General features: G+C 34.1%; 1 protein-coding gene across 6 annotated transcripts in view; it reads left to right on the forward strand.

Moving 5' to 3' along the window:
* FGF14 (fibroblast growth factor 14) overlaps positions 1-19,731 on the forward strand; it is a 616,691-nt gene that overhangs the window by 463,797 nt on the left and 133,163 nt on the right. For all 6 annotated transcript variants that reach the window (XM_019754219.3, XM_074329506.2, XM_088792775.1 and 3 more), the window contains 2 exons: positions 8,459-8,569; positions 14,977-15,080. In XM_019754219.3, the coding sequence (XP_019609778.1) occupies positions 8,459-8,569; positions 14,977-15,080 (215 nt within the window). The remainder of the gene's footprint in view (positions 1-8,458; positions 8,570-14,976; positions 15,081-19,731) is intronic.

Consider the following 19,731-nt stretch of genomic DNA (forward strand, 5'->3'; position numbering starts at 1 on the left):
TGACAATAGCATTTGAAAACTTAAGTAAAATGCTTAGCTATTCGCTTAGCAATCTAGGAAATATTATACTTTTTGTCAGCTGGCAGCATAGTCCTTCCTAATATTTATGCTAATATAACGAAAATATAAAATGTCTCCAAAAATAATATTGTTTCTGTTAGTATTTGATGTCATTGACATGTTAATGAGAAATTTGAACATGGATAATGTGCTGATATTTGTAAGTGCTGCAGATGCCTGGCGGAGTGACACATCAGCTCAGTGAATGAGACAGAGCATACCACTTCTTTGCATATGCACTTATGTGTTCTGGCAAGGAGCAAATAAAGTCATTCACAAGTTATGAATCCCTGGCACAATATATTATCAAGAAAGCTTTCTCTAAATGTAATAATAATAAAGGGTTAAATGGGATCCCGAATATTGTCACTGAGGAACACATACTTTTCTTACTTAAATATTTACAATAATTTTGTATATTATCTTTTGCAGTCATGTAATTAACACTTTTAATTTTTTAACTATTTAATTAAAATTTAGATGGAATAAGTTAGTGGACCAAAGCACACAATGTTTTATGATACAATTACTCATCTTTGTGAGTGATAAATAAATAAGGTAGAACAATAGATCCAACCTTTTGGCCATTTTGTTGTCCAATTCTGGATTATATTGGGGCTAAAGAGCTCTAGAGTATCTTTAATACGTTAGACGGTTGCAATTAGAGAACCTCTTTGGAAAGTGGTATTAAGAAGGGGTGCTTTTCTAATTTAGTTCCAGAGATTTGCTTCCTTATGGAGCTTGTAGACCCTGAATACATACAAAAAACTAGCGAGAGTTCAACCCTGTACTAGGAATCCTGAGATACCAGGCTTAGGTGTGCCTGCTTTTCGGAGCTTAGTGTCAAATATCATGCAGGATCTTTACTGCCTATCTTCTTTTTCGTGATTGCAAATATTTTCCCCAAGAAGACATTTGCCCTCTATTGGTTTTCTTAATATACTTTACCTAGAGGTAATCTTTTTTGACTAAAATAGAAGGGAAAAAATAAAAAATTACCAGTATTACCATTTCAAACTCCACCTTTATTGTCACCTCCAGCATGCTCTGCTTCTCCAATTCTTAAATAAGATATGTATAAAAAAATATGTTTTACCTTGAATGCCATTTAGAGCTTATATATAGGTTCTTTTAAAAACCAAAAGAAAATGAATTTGTTTAAATATTTGTTGAGCATCTGTTCTGTGTGAAGCTTAGTGATAGTCTATTTTGAATAATATGTGATGCAAATTGTCAAGACATTTATAATGTATTTGCAGTGCAGAAAGATGTGCAAATGCAATGATTTAACAAATGATTAATTGGCATGAAGCCATATTACAGGTTCTCCCCTTCTCCCATCAGTAGACAACAAGCTACTTGAAGGAAAAAACTATTTATCTGTTCGTTTGTTTGTTTATTGTTTTGGTGCAAGATTCTAAAGATTCTATCCTTAGTGTCTAAGGCATTGGATTCTGGCAGGTGAAGGTGGAGAGGCTATTCTAGGCTATAGAGTTAACAATTAAAATTTAACAGACATGAATATTGGATATTATAACATTAGATTGAGGTGGTGGGTTGGGCAACCACTTTGAAATGGTTAAACTAAGTTTCCTAAACAGATGGGGCTCTTGAAGTAGCATGGGGTCCATTCCTGGAAGAAACTGAATGCCATCCTAAGGTATTAACAAGAAAAAAAAAAAGACATAGGAAATTTACACATACCTTTAGTTGTAGTTACCATTTTCCTTAGTATTCCAACCCACTCTTTTCTTTCTTTTTATTTTTTCTCAGCCCTTGGAAGTGTTCATGGGCCTGATTTATTTTTATGATTGAATTATATAATAATATATGGCTTTGGGTAAATTATTCACAATACTATTTTCTGCTACTAGGAGTGCCAAAATCTAATTAGATCTACCACACACACACACAAAAATGTATATCCCAAAAGCCGCTTTATATCCTGTAAAAAAATGATATTTTTCCATAGGTAATAGAGAGATGACATTTAAGAACCTACATTAATAGCCAATTAGTACTGAGATTTATATGAAAATAATCATAGTATGTGTGATGTGTACACATTTATATATTTGGTATATAAAAATACACATGCCATATTGTACATTTTTCAGTTTAAATAATGATTTAAACTGTATACATTATTCTGTGGGTTACCCTGATTTCTCTTTTGTCAGTTTGTACATTAGATGAAATCAATTTTTGACAGTGATTGATTTAAATGAACCCACTTCTGAAATAGTGAATGTTTTAATTAAAAATGTTGTGTATATTTCCTCCCCTGTATCGGAAAGCAGTTGAGCTGATTTGCATTTCTTTCAGCTCTGAGTGTTGAGGCTAATATATATCATGAAACATCTTTTTTTACTTGATATTCATGCACATTAGCCTTCATTATTTCTATTTTAATTAGTATCAGAGATTTCACACAAGGAGTATCTGCAAACATTTTTAGTAAAATGTGCAGGTACAAGAAATAGAAAATAAAAGACAAAATAGAAAAGAAAATTAAGACAGACTAAATTTTCTTATTTCATTAATCAGAGTAGATATATAAGTGTTTTGAAAGAGAATAAAGAGAATACTTTTCAGTGAATTTAAAAATGTTTTGCATTTGTATGTGGCTAACTCAAATATAAGGTGTGGGACTTCAGATATTCTCTCTTCAATTATTAACTGAATGTCCAAGTTGTAGAAGTTTGGGATATATCTGTATGTTAGATACAGAAGAATCCTTGTTCTTTGTAGGGCTTATACTTAACATTCATTAGAAGAATGTCCCCAAACTTTCTTATCCCATCAGTTTAATGAAAAAAGTGAGCATGTACCTTAATATAAGTTTGATTCCCACATGTAATATTTTCACTGTTTTCTATCTCCAGGCATATTATTCATTTAAGGTGATGTTCCATTTTTATCATGGTCGATGTATTTCAAGTTTTCATAACATTTTCATACTCTTTTGGCTGACTTCATGTTAGATCTGAATATTATTGTTTTGTTACTTATTTGTCTACTAGTTTTTAACCACATAATCCATGCAGAAGATATCTTACATACAAGCTAGCGTATATTCATTAGTTTTTTTCCCAGTCACCTTTAATATCTCTGTGGGATATTTTTTCCCTGAACTACCCTAACTTTAGTTAAACTACATAAAATAACTTATATGTCTACTTAAGCAGGAACACATGAACTTTACCATATGGCAAAGCACTCATTGAGAACAGTGACTGAGAGCCAGGGTCACTGTGTCAGCCACTCAGAAGTACAAGATGCCCTAACCTTCCTCAGGTACTTTACGAAGCCAATGTGACATGTGACCCTGAAGAATCCAATGCCAATTCCTGCTAAATATTAGCAAAGCTTAGCTCCTTTCTTATTTTTGGAGATAATAAAGAAACGGGAAGGTCTAATACTGGGTCTTCACACAATGCAAGGCATTCGTGCCTTGCACTCCTGTTAGAGGAGAGGCACCCACTTTGGAAACTACTGCTTTGGAGCCCTGTGCTTTTATCGTAACTGCCCTGTCTGGGCTCAGTTCATTCTGGCATTTGTGTGAAATTTTATCCTATACGCAATAGATCTAGAAGCTTAGTTATACTTTTGCTTTACCTGACTGCATATGATTTCTTTCTTAGTAAAATTGTTTTGTTTTGTTCTGTCTTGTTTTGTTTTTGCTATGATTATTTGGTTGCATGCTTTTGGCCTAGGGGGAAATTTTTTTTTTTTTTCCTTTTGTTTTAGTTATTTGAAAGAATGACCTTAAGCTGTAAATGGCCATATTGCATAGTGGCCAATTTTATAAATAATAAAGTATCATAGTGAAGCTTTCATGGATTGTGACTATACACAAAAAGAAACAAATACATAGCATCTTTCAAAATTTGGGGCAACCAGTTATAACAATATTATTTGCAAGTATGTATGAAATGATGTATTTACTGATTTCTTGTCAAAATGCATTAATAGACTTTTATTAATTTTTCTTCATTTTCATTATAAATTAGCATGCCATCATTATAGGAAATTTGTAAATAACAAAAAGTTGAAAATTAAACATTCCGCTAATTATCAAAATACAGTCATATTTAACATTTTAGTGTCTTTTCTCCCATGTATTTTTACCTATGGATAATATTTTTTACACAGGCATGCTTATGTTATATATATATGTGTCATTACACAAAACTTTTTAGCACTGAGGATGTATTTTTAAGGAAGAAGTCACAAAAGTATAATTACTTGGTCAAAAATTGTGGACATTTTTAAGGCTTTACTATGATCACCATCTTGGATTTCATGTTCCAGTTTTTACTCCTATCAGCAATATATGAAATTACTGGATAAATTACACCCTTGTCAGTATTTTTCCAAGAAATATGTGTTGCACAGCTCCTATGTAGCTAGACCTTGGAAATGTAATATAAGAAATATTAACAATTCAATTTTCTTCATGAAACTTACGGTCCAGTTTGGAGATAGACATCAATCATGTAATAGCACAAATAAATGTGACATTAAAACCATGTATTACAAAGCAAATATTAACATCTGTTTAATCTCAGTGGAGAGTCCATCGAAGTAGATTTTCTGTATCTTATGTTTTAAAAATATTTTAAAATGAAGTAATTTTGATGTTTAACAAATAAGTTACACCTGTGCCTATGAAGAATGCTTCCATAAAAGCATTCAAAGGGGGAATCTGACCCTGTCTGAGGTATCAGGCAAGAGCCCCAGAGGCGTTGTTCATGGACATGAACTGGGGAAGGAGGAAAAGGAGTTAACTACGCAAAGATGTGTGTATGTGATTGTGCATATAGAGATGTGCAAGGGGGCAGGCATCTTTATGCAGGTGGGCATATTTCAGACAGGTAAGGTTAAGGGAACAGGATGAATGTGGGAGATTATGGAATATTTCTAGGCAGCCCATAGTGACCCAGGCTGGACAATGTGGGGGTGGCGTGGGAGCAGTAGAAAACAAGGCCAGGCAGGTAAGATGGGGCCCAGTTGCTGCAGGGTGTGTGAGTAATTCAGCCAGCAGTGAAGAGTTGCTACGTATTTCTAGATCTGATGGATTGGAACAGGCACACTGCGGGTGGGAATACCACCTAGGAGAGGCCCTGGGGCTGAACTGCTGCTGGCAGTGCAAATAGAAAAAGGGAAAAGAAGGAGGGAGATTGTGAAGACAGTATCTGTAGGAACCAGAGAACTCATTAAATGGCATAAAAAAGGCAAGCATGGTGTTGATCCTAGCGGACTGACACACTGTTAACATAAGTAGTCAAGTCGGGTAGAAAAGCCTTTTGGCTAGAGTTAATGGAGATGGGAAATTTGAAGTGAAAAATGGTACTGGAGGAAGTTTAAACTTACAATATTAAATTTGCAATTTGGGTGAGGGTTTCATGGGTAGAGATTGATTGGAAATGTAGCTAATGGCAAAGTGGGTGGATCTTAGAAGAGATTTTAAAGAATGTTGATCCCTTCTACCTTTATGTTATTGCTTTATATCATAGATTAAGTCCAAGTATGCCGAATTTGTGTTAGACACAGATGTGGTTGATCTTTAAAATCTTAGTTTAAAAAAACAAAACAAAAACAGATTAGTTTGCATTTTATTTTAGGTTTTTAAATGGTTTATTTCAATTGTTTAATTTATAGAAGCCACATAACGTGGTAGTTAAGTGAGCAGGATCATGTTAATCCCCAGCTTTGAAATTAATAGTTATGTGCTCTTTGTCAAATTATGCAATTGCCCTTTGTCTCCATTTTCTCATATTCAAAATGGCCTTCCTAGTAAATTGTGGTGAGGATCCAATGAGTTCATCCTGTTTTGTACTTAGGACAGTTCTTGGCACCTGGGAAGAACACGATCGATCTTATTATGGTTTCTAAAAAGAAAATACCAAATAATGTAGAACTGGATAACAAGTTTGGTTTTATTTCCTTGAAATTAAATGAGAGCTCAAAAACACAATTTCATATTTTACTTATATTTCCTTATCAGAAATGAGGTATGATCAGGATGGGCTCTCTTAGCGTAATGTCCTCCAGGTTCATCCATGTTGTCATAAATGGCAGGATTTCCTTCTCTTTCAAGGCTAAATACACACACACACACACACACACACACACACACACACACACCGTATTTTCTTTATTCATTTGCTTTTTGATGGACACTTAGGTTGTTTACATATCTTGTATGTGTATGGGGGTATAGATATCTGTTTGAGATAATGATTTCATTTCCTTCAGATAAATTTCTTCCAGGAATGGAATTGTTGGTCATATGGTAGTTCAATTTTTAATTTTTTTAGGAAACTCCATACTGTTTTTCACAATGTCTGCACCAATTTATAGTCCCACCAATTATGCATGAGGTTTCCCTTTTCTCCACACTGTCATCTATACTTGTTATCTCTTGGGATTTTTCTTTTGATAATAGAAAAAAAAACAAAAAAAAGAAGGGCTCTCTTTGTATAAGTGTGAGGGAGCTTGCGGGGGGCGGGGGAGGTTATGTATCTTCTTACTGTCTTTCCTGACCTAGTTAATTCAAGTCCAGAAGATATAGTAGCTAAAATATATGATTAAAATAAGTGATTCAGATCATAAAGTTTTTGCAGAAACATTGTCAATGTCTAAAATTCTCTATGTTTTTATGGCAATTAAGAATCAGTCCCCCACCCCCACCTTTTTACTTTTGTTCTATTTTTTTCTGTGCTACTTATTTTCTGTAAGGAGCAAAAATCTGATGCAGCAAAACTAAGAAAAGAAGTCCTCACTACTTAGAGGGCCGATTGCCCAGTCAAGTTTTACTGAGTGATGGGCAGGCTGAGGTGCAAGAATAATTATTTTCCCTAATGCAACTCTTAGAATTACGTGATTTTTAAAGTTATATACTACAGAATAAGTAATATATGTAACACAATCCTAATAATCACTTACATGTTTCTTTTTAAAATCCTAGTCTTCCAAAAGCATCTATATTCTAATGTTTAGTTATACAGATGTGATGCTGTGGTGTTCATGCATTATTTTCTGGGTTTTCTTCAATTTTATATGATTTTTTAAGAAAATCTGTGTACCATGGAATCATTTTTCAAATCATTAGTTATACCAGATATACATAGAAGCAGATATTGGCATTTTTATAAAAATTCTTGAGGACTGAACAAAAGGCAAAGGATATTGTGATTTTGAACAACTTTTTGTTTGTTTGTTTACATTTTTGCATCTGTGTTTTTTGTGTTCACCTGGCTTCAAGTCCACATTTTTTCTGTAGATTACAAGATGCTAGGTTTCATCATTCTATAACATCCTGCTGTTCTGACAGCATGATTGCATTTGCATGTCCCATTCAGCAATTGTGGATGTGCAGTTGCCATGGTGATGATTATGACATCCCACATCAAATCTAGGCAAGAACCAGGGATGACCTTTGAAAAGCCACATGCAAATATTTATTTTGAAAGGTACAACTGGCTCTCTGTGAAGCATTGAATCAGTGGAGTGGTTACCTTTTCAATGAATCATCAAATGAGAAGTCTGTTACCATTCAATTTCCCTTTTTGTTTTAATAAACTTCCATTGTCCACTACTTCGAGCCTTTTTGGCCAAGAATCAAAATCCATATTATATAATTTTACTCTCCTTTTTAATTATATAACTGAGTAGGACAATCATTTAATTTGCCTAATTTGTTGAGATTATGGCCACAGTGCTGAGCTCACAGCACAGGTTTGTTATTGGACCTCACCCTGAGTTCAGAAGTCATTTTTCCCATTTTTCTATGGATCATGCATAAGAACCAAGATACCTCCATGCAAGTTAGGGTGACCCTTAAGATATCAAAGAAACATTCCTCATATTGGGACTTTTTCTGAGAAAGTATATCACGATGCTAGTATGATTTTTTTTTTAATACAAGTTTTTCACATTTGGGGATTGGTAAGTTAAGGAAAAAAAATAAACACCATTAAAAAGCCTTTAATAAGGTTTGTTTGAGCCAGAAGTTTGTAAAACTCCTGAATGATATTAGTTTAGACTATTAAACTCATTAGTTTAGGATTTAACTAATAATTAAACAGATTAAATAGTTTAATCATTTTAACTAATAATTTAAATACACACATATTAGTTTTACAAAATGACCTATTTTCTGCAGCTAACAAATACAGCTTATGACTGCATTTTCTTCACCTTCTATATTAGTATACTCCAGGTCTGATAAATACAGGGAAATCTGGGAGACACAAAGTAAAACGTGCTACTTCTGTAAAATGCCCTCTTATTTCTGAAAGAGAAAGGAAAAAAACAAAACAAAACAGATAAGAAGAAAGAAAACCTATTGTGACACATTGTGAGGCTTATGACAACTATGTTTGCCTTTCAGATCCCCAGCTCAAGGGTATAGTGACCAGGTTATATTGCAGGCAAGGCTACTACTTGCAAATGCACCCCGATGGAGCTCTCGATGGAACCAAGGACGACAGCACTAATTCTAGTAAGTGACAACCTCAGGCCACCAGTTAACACAGTTGGTACAAGATGCGCTGCTACTGAAATGGTTTTTTAAAATACAGTTGCAAATATTTGGTTATGTTGGCTCATTTTTACAATGTCGCACACTAGACCATTTATAGTTTTACTTGGGACAACATGGATGAAAATATTAATAGAGCAACAAAAGAAACCTGTTATTTAAGATAATTGTAAGTTAATATTTTCAGTGGTAGTCAAACAATTTTCATATCCAGCATATTATTGTTACTTTTAAGCTCATTATGAAAAAAGTCAAGTAAATACACTAGAGCATTCAGATGAAAGTTGATTATGTATTTACTTTGGAAGCATTATTTTTATCAGGCCTATAGCTTCTTAATGATAATTATGGAAACTCAAGAGCTGTTAGGATTAGTTGTTTCAAATAGAAACTTAATTTTTCAAATTTTTGCTTTCAACAAGACAAGATAATATCTATCTTTATAGAGAGGACTTGAAGGGTTTTGTTTCTAAATACATTGTATACAGTGTTAACATTATAGAATTGGGTCTGTGATAACATTTTTTATTAAAATGCCACACACCTTCCATTGTGTTAATATTTGCAAATATATATATAGCTTTTCTTTGTATTTTCATTCTGGTATTCCTCCTTATTCAATCATCTGTGTTTTCCTTTCCCATTTTCTGTTTATACTGGCATCTGATTCCTTTTAACTTAACATATCAGTTCTAAAATAGACACACTTTCTACTGCTCAGAAGAGTTAGTGAAAAGCAAAACCTGATTTTATTAAAAATATTTAATCATATATTACCAGTGAATCAGGAATGGATATGCATCTTTTCATCCATTTATCATTTATTATTCATATATAGAATTACATTCCATGAAAAAAAGGGAGTATTTGAATGTATATAACCAAATTATAGGCATTTCCTGTTTTAAATAGTAGTAATCAAATTTTCAGTAACACTGATTCTGAAGGCAACTAATAATATGAAATACACTATTTTTGCACTTGGTGTTGCTACCCTGTTTCCCTGAAAATGAGACCTAGTTGGATAATCAGCTCTAATGCATCTTTTGGAGCAAAAATTACGTTGTCTTATGTTATATTATGTTACATAAGACCCGGTCTTATTTTACTATAAGACCGATAATTTTTGCTCCAAAAGATGCATTAGAACTGATGGTCCAGCTAGGTCTTTTTTTCGGGGAAACAACCTATGTGAAATATCAATATTTTTCATGCCATTGTGTTTATTTTTTAAACTTGGGCATTAATTACTTCACTTTTTTATTTTTCTTTCAACTTTAAAATTTTTCTTCATTTATCTACGTTTTTCTCCTTTACAAATTCTAATCTTTTTGTCTTGTTGTGTCTACTATATCGTCCTATTGTACTTTTAGTTTTTCCCTATGTTGTGTATTGGTTTAGTTTTGCTTTATTTCCCTTTTTGATTTAAGAAACAAGAAGGTGAAGCAATTCAGATACAGGGAAGAAAGAGGAGGCATTTTTATGATAAAACCAATGTCATTATTTACCTGTTGGGATTTTGATATTAGGTTGAAAGTTTTAAAATTATCAGAAGTTGACCATCTTTGACCTATAAAAGATGTCAAGTTCTTCTGGTTCAAGTTAATATTTATTCAAACATATATCCGTTCATGATTTTTTCTCCTATCTTTATGTCCTTACCCATTCTTTGACAAAAGGTGTTCTCTTTTTCTAATGTTTTACAGTTGAGGGGCCACAAGCTTTAGAAATTCATAAGTTCCGATGTCTTCAATGTTCTCTGATTTCCTTTGACCAGAATCTAGTGGAGCATGAGAACTAGTTTTTCATAACTCTGATCATTGTAAGAGCTATGACACTGATCTATCAGACAAGAGGTTGCTGTCATCTATTATGACAAAAGTTTTTATAAAAGGAAATAAACTATAGCTATATGAAAATGCTGCTTAATATGACTTCATGGAATAGTAATTTTCTTCAAATGAAATTTTTATGGGGTTTTTTCCTACCTTCTTCTTTGGTTTTTATAATGCCAAACAAGTTGGTTATTTTTAATGATGAGTATCAATATCAAGTTCAGAATGGTCAAGTAGACATTGTCTTTTCAAAGTGTATTGCTTCAGGATTGAATAAGTGACGCAGTATTTTCTAAATTGCGAAAGTGCAGATGTAGACATTATATGCATACACATATCATTATATCTGGTCATCTAATAATATTAACCACTAAACTGGAAAACTGGGATACTAGAAGATACTTCACCTTCTGTTCTCTAAATCTATGGGGCTTCTTTCCTCCTCTTGTGTAACTGCAGTAGAGGGAACAAGAATCTCTGGGTAACTCTCGCAATCCTCTCTAATCCTCCTAAATGCTGGTGAGGAATAGTTCTGAGAATGAAGCAGGAGCAGGAACCCCTGTGTAAAAGCAAAGGGAACCAATCATAGTTCCCACACTAGAGAGACTTAAATTCTATGCAAAGATCTGGTCCACAGCTTCTATTCTTAGAAGTTACATTGCATTTTATGTGCACTCTGAGCTGGTTAGGTTTGTTACCATTTCAACATTTGCAAAGACATAGCAGAACAGAATAAAATAGTGAGGTAAAGATTCACTTCTCAAAAGGCTATGGAAATTGTACAACTATAAAATTTAATAAAAGTTGGCAGAATTATAGCAGCTTTATAAAAGCAGTGGCAATTACTGATTAACTCTCCTATTGTGTACTATCACCTTTTTAATTGAAAATTAATGATGAATTTGAAGATATTTTCCTTCCTATGGTTCATTATGGTACTCTTATGAATCTTAAGAAAATTGTTAGCACTGAGAAGTATTCTTTAAAAGTGCAGACGAGCATTAGAGATGGTGACATAACAGGTCCTAATTAGAGCACTGCCCTTTTGGTTTGAGGAAGGAAGGGTGTGAGGTAATAATTCACAAACGTGCTTCAGTTTTTGATAATTCTCTGAACACACAAAACAAAGATGACTCATCCATAAGTAGAAGAAATAAGGGGAAATAACCTAAAATTTGCTCTGATGTCACCGGAAAATTACCAAATGATAAAACTGGCTTGAAACCTTCAAATCTCCGTGATTTGAGTTCACCACATATCCCACTACTAAATATGAGATTATTTAGACCTAGGTAAAGTCAGAACCACCCTGCTAGTCTGCATTTGTCAAAATTGTTGGATGAGTTAAGAGAGAGGCCAGCAGGCAGGGTAACCTGATGCTAATATCCTCCCAAGGTTTCCAGCATGACATCTTGAAATCTCTGGTAGGAAAATTGGCAAGAAAGTGGTTGATGATGGATAATTGGTCCTAACAGAGAGGATACTGTAGCAACTTGACAGCTTATCATTAGCTTCTGTGTGCCCTGGAAAGATCTTTTACAAAATAAAGTGAATACCTGGGTTGCTTCATGGCCATACTCATTTTCAGGGGTGTACTTCTGTAAAATACTTAGAGTTTCTTTTCTATCTATGGAACATCAGCATTACCATGAAATATGGTATTGATTAGGGACTGGTTTTCTTTCTCCCAGTTTCCTTTTAGGGATGCCATGGGATTTTTCTGTTGTGTTAAACTCCATTGTTCCAGAGTTAATGATACTGCAAGCAGAATGGACTATAGAAATATCAATGTGCTAGTAACTACAGCAGTGTTAAAATATCACTCAAACCAATCCCTCTCACCTTATAAATTCTGAACCTGGCACCTTGATGTGTAAAAATTGTCAGTAACTCTTAGTGACCATCATTCCACAGGCCTTAGGATGGTGGGTCTCACCTTGGCTATACTTTAGGGTCATTTGAGGAGCTTTCCAAAAAAAAAATAAAAAAAAATCCCTTATGCCCTAAACACACTCCCTGAGATTCTGATTTGATTGGTCTTGGGTTGGGCATGGCCATCCTATTTTATGACTACAGCTAGTTTTAAAGTGCCACCAGGGTTGAAAATCACTATTATATGGAAAATTAGAGTTTTCCACAGAATAAACAAAATAGCATAAACGTCTTCATTGTTCTTACTCCCTTAAGCTTTGTGACATTGCTTTATAATTATATAAAATACAAAAATAATGGAAAAATACAATGATGTCTTGGTTAATATTGGAATCTGTGGTTTTCATTAGCACCATGGATCCATCATGGTCAGCTCTGAATGGTCTTCCACATTATAGTGATTACATGAATTTACTTTCTATTATCATTCTCTAAGTGATAATAACATATCTATAACTGAGGCCCCAAGCAAAATCCTGAGGAAAAAAATGGTATATTATTTTTCAGTATGTTCATTTTAGACTATTTTCTGTAATTTTTATCTTTTCCATGCCCCTTTATTTTGGTGAGTTCTTCATGCACTTACCTTCTAGAATTATATCATCTGGCCTATACCAAATATATGGAACCTACAAATATCATTAGGAGAGTATAAAAGAATAATTAAGTTCATATAGGTTAGGTTAGAATAGTTTGCATGGATAGGCATACAAGTATGTTTTCCAAAAAAAACTTTTGCACATAAATCAGGAATTATCTTATGGTGCCCATCCTTTCAAAATAGAAGGGAGATGGGACAGCTCACGTGTTCTAGATGAGAGTGAAACTGGCCAATGGCCTTTTTTCACAAAGAAGGAATCCTGAGAGTTACAATGACACAACTACCTAAAAGTATCCTACGCCCATCTTGTTTAATATTACATAATAGAAATAAGCAGACATGAGCCTTGTTCTTTCACAGGGATTTATCATAAGCCCCTAGAATCCTACAGAATCCAGTGTTAGTTTGCATTGTGAAGCTAGTATCTGCCTGCCATATATGCCCCTGTGTATTTTTCTGGGCACAATTATCTATGGCTATAGCCTGACATTTTCCTGTCATCGTGTATAGCACAGACATCTTCAGATCTTGGGATTAGTAACATGTAGTATTTAGAAGAGAGTGTGTAATTTTCTCCACCCTAGTCAAAGAGAATGTGTGCCTACAAATTAAGACACAACTTACAAAGTTCATTTTTAGTTATGTACTTAATAGACCAGTGGGGTCAAAACTGCGGACTGCAGGCCAACTGTGGTCCGCAATCCATTGTTAATTGGCCCGCAGCAAATTCCAAAAATATATTTAGTTTACTTAAATAAACCAGGTGAGGCAATACATACTTCACCTCGAGTGAGTGGCCCGGCTGTTTGTGTATTTTACCGCATATGGCCCTTGGTAAAAAACGTTGAAAAAAGTTTAGACTCCCCTGGAATAGACCATAGACTGAAGTCCACACTTGCCCACATTTTTCAAATTGTTTGTCCTTTGTGGAATACAGTTGACATCCTAAATCTAAGATATTTTATTTACATATTTACTTCAACATTTTTGTGCTGTATTGCCTATTCTGGCCTGGTCCTATTGCTGAGAATTAGATGTGAATTAAAAAGAATTTAGATGGGAGTAGATTACCTCACTGTGGAAAATTAACAATTCTGTTACAAATGTACCTCTAAAAAAGTCTCCCAAATAAGCAGTTATTACTATGAATGATGCTAGAATGTCCAATAGACAATTAAATGTAGCACTGGCATGTAAATGTGTTAAAGGGATGTTAAAAGTTTTTCTTAAAACTCAATTATGACATTGACATCTTCACTGTGTGAAAAATATTAATACATAAAGGACATTTTTTGGCAATAAGGGAAGAAACAAACAAGAAAACATAAATGAGTTTTATTTCTTACATAGGTAAAATTGAGCACTTCTCCCTCTGTTATTTTAGTTCTAACTCATAGTTTTAGGAAATATTAGTGAAGGAAATTGTGTCTCTAAAATTTGCATTGGCTTCAGTTTGATTAGTTCTTTCTAAATTTAGCACATTAGCAGGTGCACATCTTTTATGGGCTCTGCTGGCATATCATGTTTGTTCAGCAAGAGTAATTTAGCTTTGGAATTACCTTTTTAACTCTGGCCTGTCCTACATTGCAATGATAAAGCACACCTTCTGTGTGGAAGACCCGAATAAGCAGTCAACTTTGACATTTTAAATTCTACTCTTTGAGAATCTTCACAGCTGATTACTTTTGATATCAAGTGGTGTCAGAGACTGACACTAGAAGCATGATTACAGGCTTGATTCTGTTCATTATCCCACTAGTTCTTTAGAATGCTATACAAGTATGCAGACTGCTAAGAACATCTACAAACTTAAGATCAAGTGCTAATTTTACTTATAGCAGCAACTTCGTAAGTATAAAGAGAAAGAAAAATTAATTAGAACTTCTTAGGAGATCGTAGCAAAGACGATGTTTCTTAAACCAAAGAAAAGAGAGAAAGAGAAGTGATAGCAGTGCTTGGCTTCCTTCTGCCCATTTGTGACACCATATTTATCTTCACAGCACTGTTCAACCTCATACCAGTGGGACTGCGTGTTGTTGCCATCCAGGGAGTGAAGACAGGGTTGTACATAGCCATGAATGGAGAAGGTTACCTCTACCCATCAGTAAGTAATGTGTCAAAGATATTGACCCTTCATTCAATGTTTGCAAAATAACAATAGCAGCAACAACAAAAATGAGGAAGTTCTCTGTCTCTTGACCCTGCCAATCTTGCTTTAGTATTTGATCTTTACTACAGTGTTGTAGGAGCTGTTTATTCATTTTTCGTTAGAGTTTGTTAGTATCAGCAAATCACGCAGAAGAGTCGTATTACCTTTTCATTGTGTATTTACATATTTTTAAAAATGACCAAGTTCATAGAAAATTGAGAAATTTTGAGAGTTGACATTAGTATAATCTTGTTTATTTCTGTGGAGAAATATACTTGTCTTAGAGAGGGTCTTGTAAAAGATTGTTTTATAAAAAAAAAGAAAATTCTAAAACAAAGAGAACGTTTAAAAGAGAATAGTTCTTTTAAAAGTAAGAATTCAAATTTTGTAATTATTTTACAAAAAGACTTCTAATATCAATATGTATATTGCACTTCATTATAAGCAAGTGTCTCTGTTTTGTGTTAATATATATTAGAAATTGAGCACTTTTCCAGCCACATAATATCTTCTGGAATATTTACTGTTTACAAATACTTCACATTCACATGTGCTGTATTCATAATTATAATGCAGTTATAATGATTTCTGCCATAGTTCCAAGCAATAGAAACTTAGATGAAAGTACTTCTTTCTACTATCCTTTGAGCAAAAATTGATAGGTTAAAGTCATGGTGCCTTAAAGAAAAATGTTCTTATTTGGGTCTGCATGTCATCCTCATATGCATTCTTTAAATGTTAAATATCCTCGTCAAAAAAGCTACATATAAACATAAATACATTACACACACACACACACACACACACACACACACACACACACACAACTTAAGCAGAAACATTCTCTTGGGCCTCCCATGAAATTTGATCTATTTTCTTCAATAAATCTGGGAAATCCTGTCAAAGAAAATAAAATGTGACTGTGGATTCCCTTCGTGATGAGCTGGAAAGTGCTCTTGTTATTTTGGAACCATCATCTGAGTTCCCTGAAGGCTTTTCCTGCACACAGACCTGGGCCCCACATTATGCAAATTGCATTCTGTTGCATAAGATGAATATTCAACATATTTCGAGCAAGATCAAGCTAGAATTCCCTGTCCTCCCCTTGAAGAAAAATCCTATTCAGATAAAAGATCATTTTCTAAAAATGCCTTATTTCAGATACAAATCAACTTTATTGATTTGACATTTATACTGTTATTTTTGTTTCTTTCCTTTCCCCCAAATAATCTTTGAGATACCTAAAAATTATTAGATGCAATATCTGCCATAGCCTCCAGTCCTTGGTTTCTGTTGATGATTTTATCATATTGTTGGGTTCTGGTATATGGGTTGATGCCAGGAGATATTTAAAAGTTTGTTTTATGTTTTTCACCTGAGAGAAATGTTTTATATTTGTTTGTGATAAGGTTGCACATGTATGCCATTTTTGTAAAGACAAAATATATCATCTTGAGTATGTGTGTTAGCCTGACATAGAAGTATTGGTTATGTTCAGTGTAATGTAAGCAGTGCGGCAGGAATAGAAGTGAGGAAGGTGTTAACTGCCCTGTCCAGTCGTGGCATCTTAAATATGGCCTCCTCACCCAGGACTCAGATTTGTGGGCAACAGCACCTACCTCAGGATTTGTCCTAGTAACAACCTCAGGCAAATTACCTGACCCCTTCTTTTCTGCTCTCACCTCCCTAACTCCCCAGTTACTTGGCTTCTGGGCCTTCCTTTTGGTGGCTTGGTTCTTTGATTTGCAGATCTTGGTTTTCTCTTGGCCTTCCCATCTCTGATTCTTTTATGTGGTAAGAAGCACTCTATTTGCCCAGACCCTACCCTTAGAGATCCCATCTGCCCAGGCCAGACTTTTAGAATCCTCAGCCATTTTCTCAGAAGAGGACTTAGATAAAAATCAAATGCAATTTCCAGTCTTTACTAATACTCCATAGTTAGAGTGTTATGTTCATTTCAATGTTATAAAATTTGAACTTCAAATATTTCAGTAAAACGAATTTTTCCCCATATTCAGTCATTTATTCCACATTTAGTTACTGAGAGCCTACTAAAATAATAATATAGCACTACACAATATAACAATTATTACACTATATAATAATAGCTCTACTTCTAGAATAATAATGGCTATATTTATATGGTACACTCTACTTAGCATTGTTCTAAGCACTTTACAGGTTAGCTCATTTAATCCTCTCAGCAATCTATTGAGAAAATACTGTTAAAATGATACTGATGTACAGAGTTTAGGAATCTGTGCAAAGTCACCCAACTAGGAGATAGAGAAGACAGGATCTGAGCATTATTAGTCTGACTCATAGCTTACATTTTTAACTGTTTCACTACAAAGTATTACTTTCATGTGCCAGACATTTTTCATAACACAGTGTAGCACCTATTCTAATAACAACTTATAAACACATGATGAAGTAATGATCAGGGCATTGCTACCTAGGGAAAAAACTCATTTTAATTATTAAGAAGTATAATTTGAAACAATCTATTTTTTTTGGAGATTCTCAAATAAAAAATTGTAGGAAATTATATTTATTCAGGAAAAGCTTGATATTAATACTGGGTGTTTAATATTCAGCATGGCTAACCCAACTCAGAGGTTTTGAACTAAGTTGAGTAAATTTTTTAACAGCAGAACTCCAGTGAAGCTCAGGTTTAAAGAAAAAGTTAATAAAGATTTTAGTCTGGGAAATGAAGGAATCTGTTTTAAGCTTATGCCCACTTTTAAATGATCAACTTGATGTCTGCGCAGTGTAAATTAGTGTCTAACATGGGACCAATTTTATTGAGACACTATAGATTTAAAATGTAGGCAATAAAATACTCAGATTATTCAAAGTAAATTCTGTTAAATAAAAATCACACTGGTGATTTGACTCGAAGTATGTATTCCTCTGTTTGTATTTCAGGAAGTAGCTCTCACATTCCCTTACCATCCAAATAGAGATATTCAATTTGTCAGATAATTCCACTTCAGGGAGACAAAAAAGTTATCTCGACTGAGATGTAAATAATCATATTTCCAATGCTGAAGCTGCTTGTTCCCTATGGAATCTTTTCTTCAGTACGCCAGTAGTCATTTCTTTTGTGGTTGTAATAATTGTAATGTGTTACTTAAAGATGTATCTGAAGAGACTCAGTGTCAGATATAAACAATTTGCTTGAAGGTACAATGCAGGCTGCAAGGTTGCAGAACAGAAATCAACAAGGGAATTCTTTTGTTAAAGGATTAGTTTAAAATGATGTTTAGGAAGTAAAATGTATTTTGACCAACTATAAACTATTGCTAGGGCTGTGAGGAGCTATCAAGTTTTGTTATTTCTCTTCCAAACAACCTGTGACTTTGAAGGACTAAAAATCCTCCATGTAAATTCTGAACACGGAAGAAAACGTGGAATAAAAGAACGCTATCATTCATCGTTTGGCCAGAGATAAAGAATACTTGAAGTCATAATATGTTTCTGATATAACACAAGAAAGAGGACGAGGGATGGAGGGAAGGAAAAGAGACTGATGATACAATGGGGAAAGGCCTGGGCTTTTTTCGGAACACCTGGATCCTGGATCTGACAGTCAGTACTTGGGTTATCATGTCCCAGGCTCTCTGTCAGTGTTCTCGTCTGCAAAATTAAAGGGTTTCTTTGGATGCTTTACATTAATATTGGTGTTTAAAATTCTGGTTTTAGTCTAATTGATCTTCCTGAATGATGAGGTAAGAAATGTACATAAAAAGTATAAAGATTAATTATTGCTGTCTTGTCACGCGCTGAATTTATGAGAATATTAGTTTCCAAATGGTGCTGGAAATGTTTCTATTACCTAGATGCAGGCATTTGGGGAGGCAGTGAGCCCTGATGTTCTTCTGAAATTAATATTTCATGTGAGTCTCTTAACCAAGTGATACAAGTGGAGAGGGAGACAATTTCTTTTTATGTATATTTTTAAAAACCAATCAAGAAAATGCACGCTACTGTATTTTGTAAATATTACAGCAAATAAGAATCACCTGAAAAGAGAAGAAAAATGCAGATTCCTTGGATAAACCTCTAGATATTTCAATTCACCAGGTATGGTGGGAGGCCCAGAAATTTATGATTTAATAAGGGTCCCCCTACTTTCCCACCTGCCTACTGGTGGGTGATTGTAAAACCTAACAATCAACAAGCACACAACAAGCATTATTGCAGTGGCTGGTGGGGGATATGTTAGTAGCTTTAGATCAAGTGGTAAGAGTAGAATTGGTGAGAGTGGGTAAACAGACTACCCAGGCACAAAAACCAACACTGAGTAAAATAAAATATTTGTTTTTCCTAACTTCATTTACCACTAAGTTGATGTTTACAGAAATTTGAACCAGTTCTGCATTCTTCTTTACTAATGCATCAAGCCTGGGACACATGGATACAGTCACTTGTGTATGCTGGCATCAGCTCACCCAACTAACAATACACAATGAATGTGTGCATAGGGATGAAGTGTTCTTTAATTAGGAAAAAAATAAGTGTTATGTATTACGCAAAATGCATTTCCAAGGACCTCAAAGTTATCTACTCTATATGACATAGTTTTCTGATATTACTGTCATAG

The sequence above is a fragment of the Rhinolophus sinicus genome, chromosome 16 (genome assembly GCF_057876585.1).
Source record: "Rhinolophus sinicus isolate RSI-liver-muscle chromosome 16, RSI-T2T, whole genome shotgun sequence".
In the NCBI taxonomy this organism is placed as follows: Eukaryota; Metazoa; Chordata; class Mammalia; order Chiroptera; family Rhinolophidae; genus Rhinolophus; species Rhinolophus sinicus.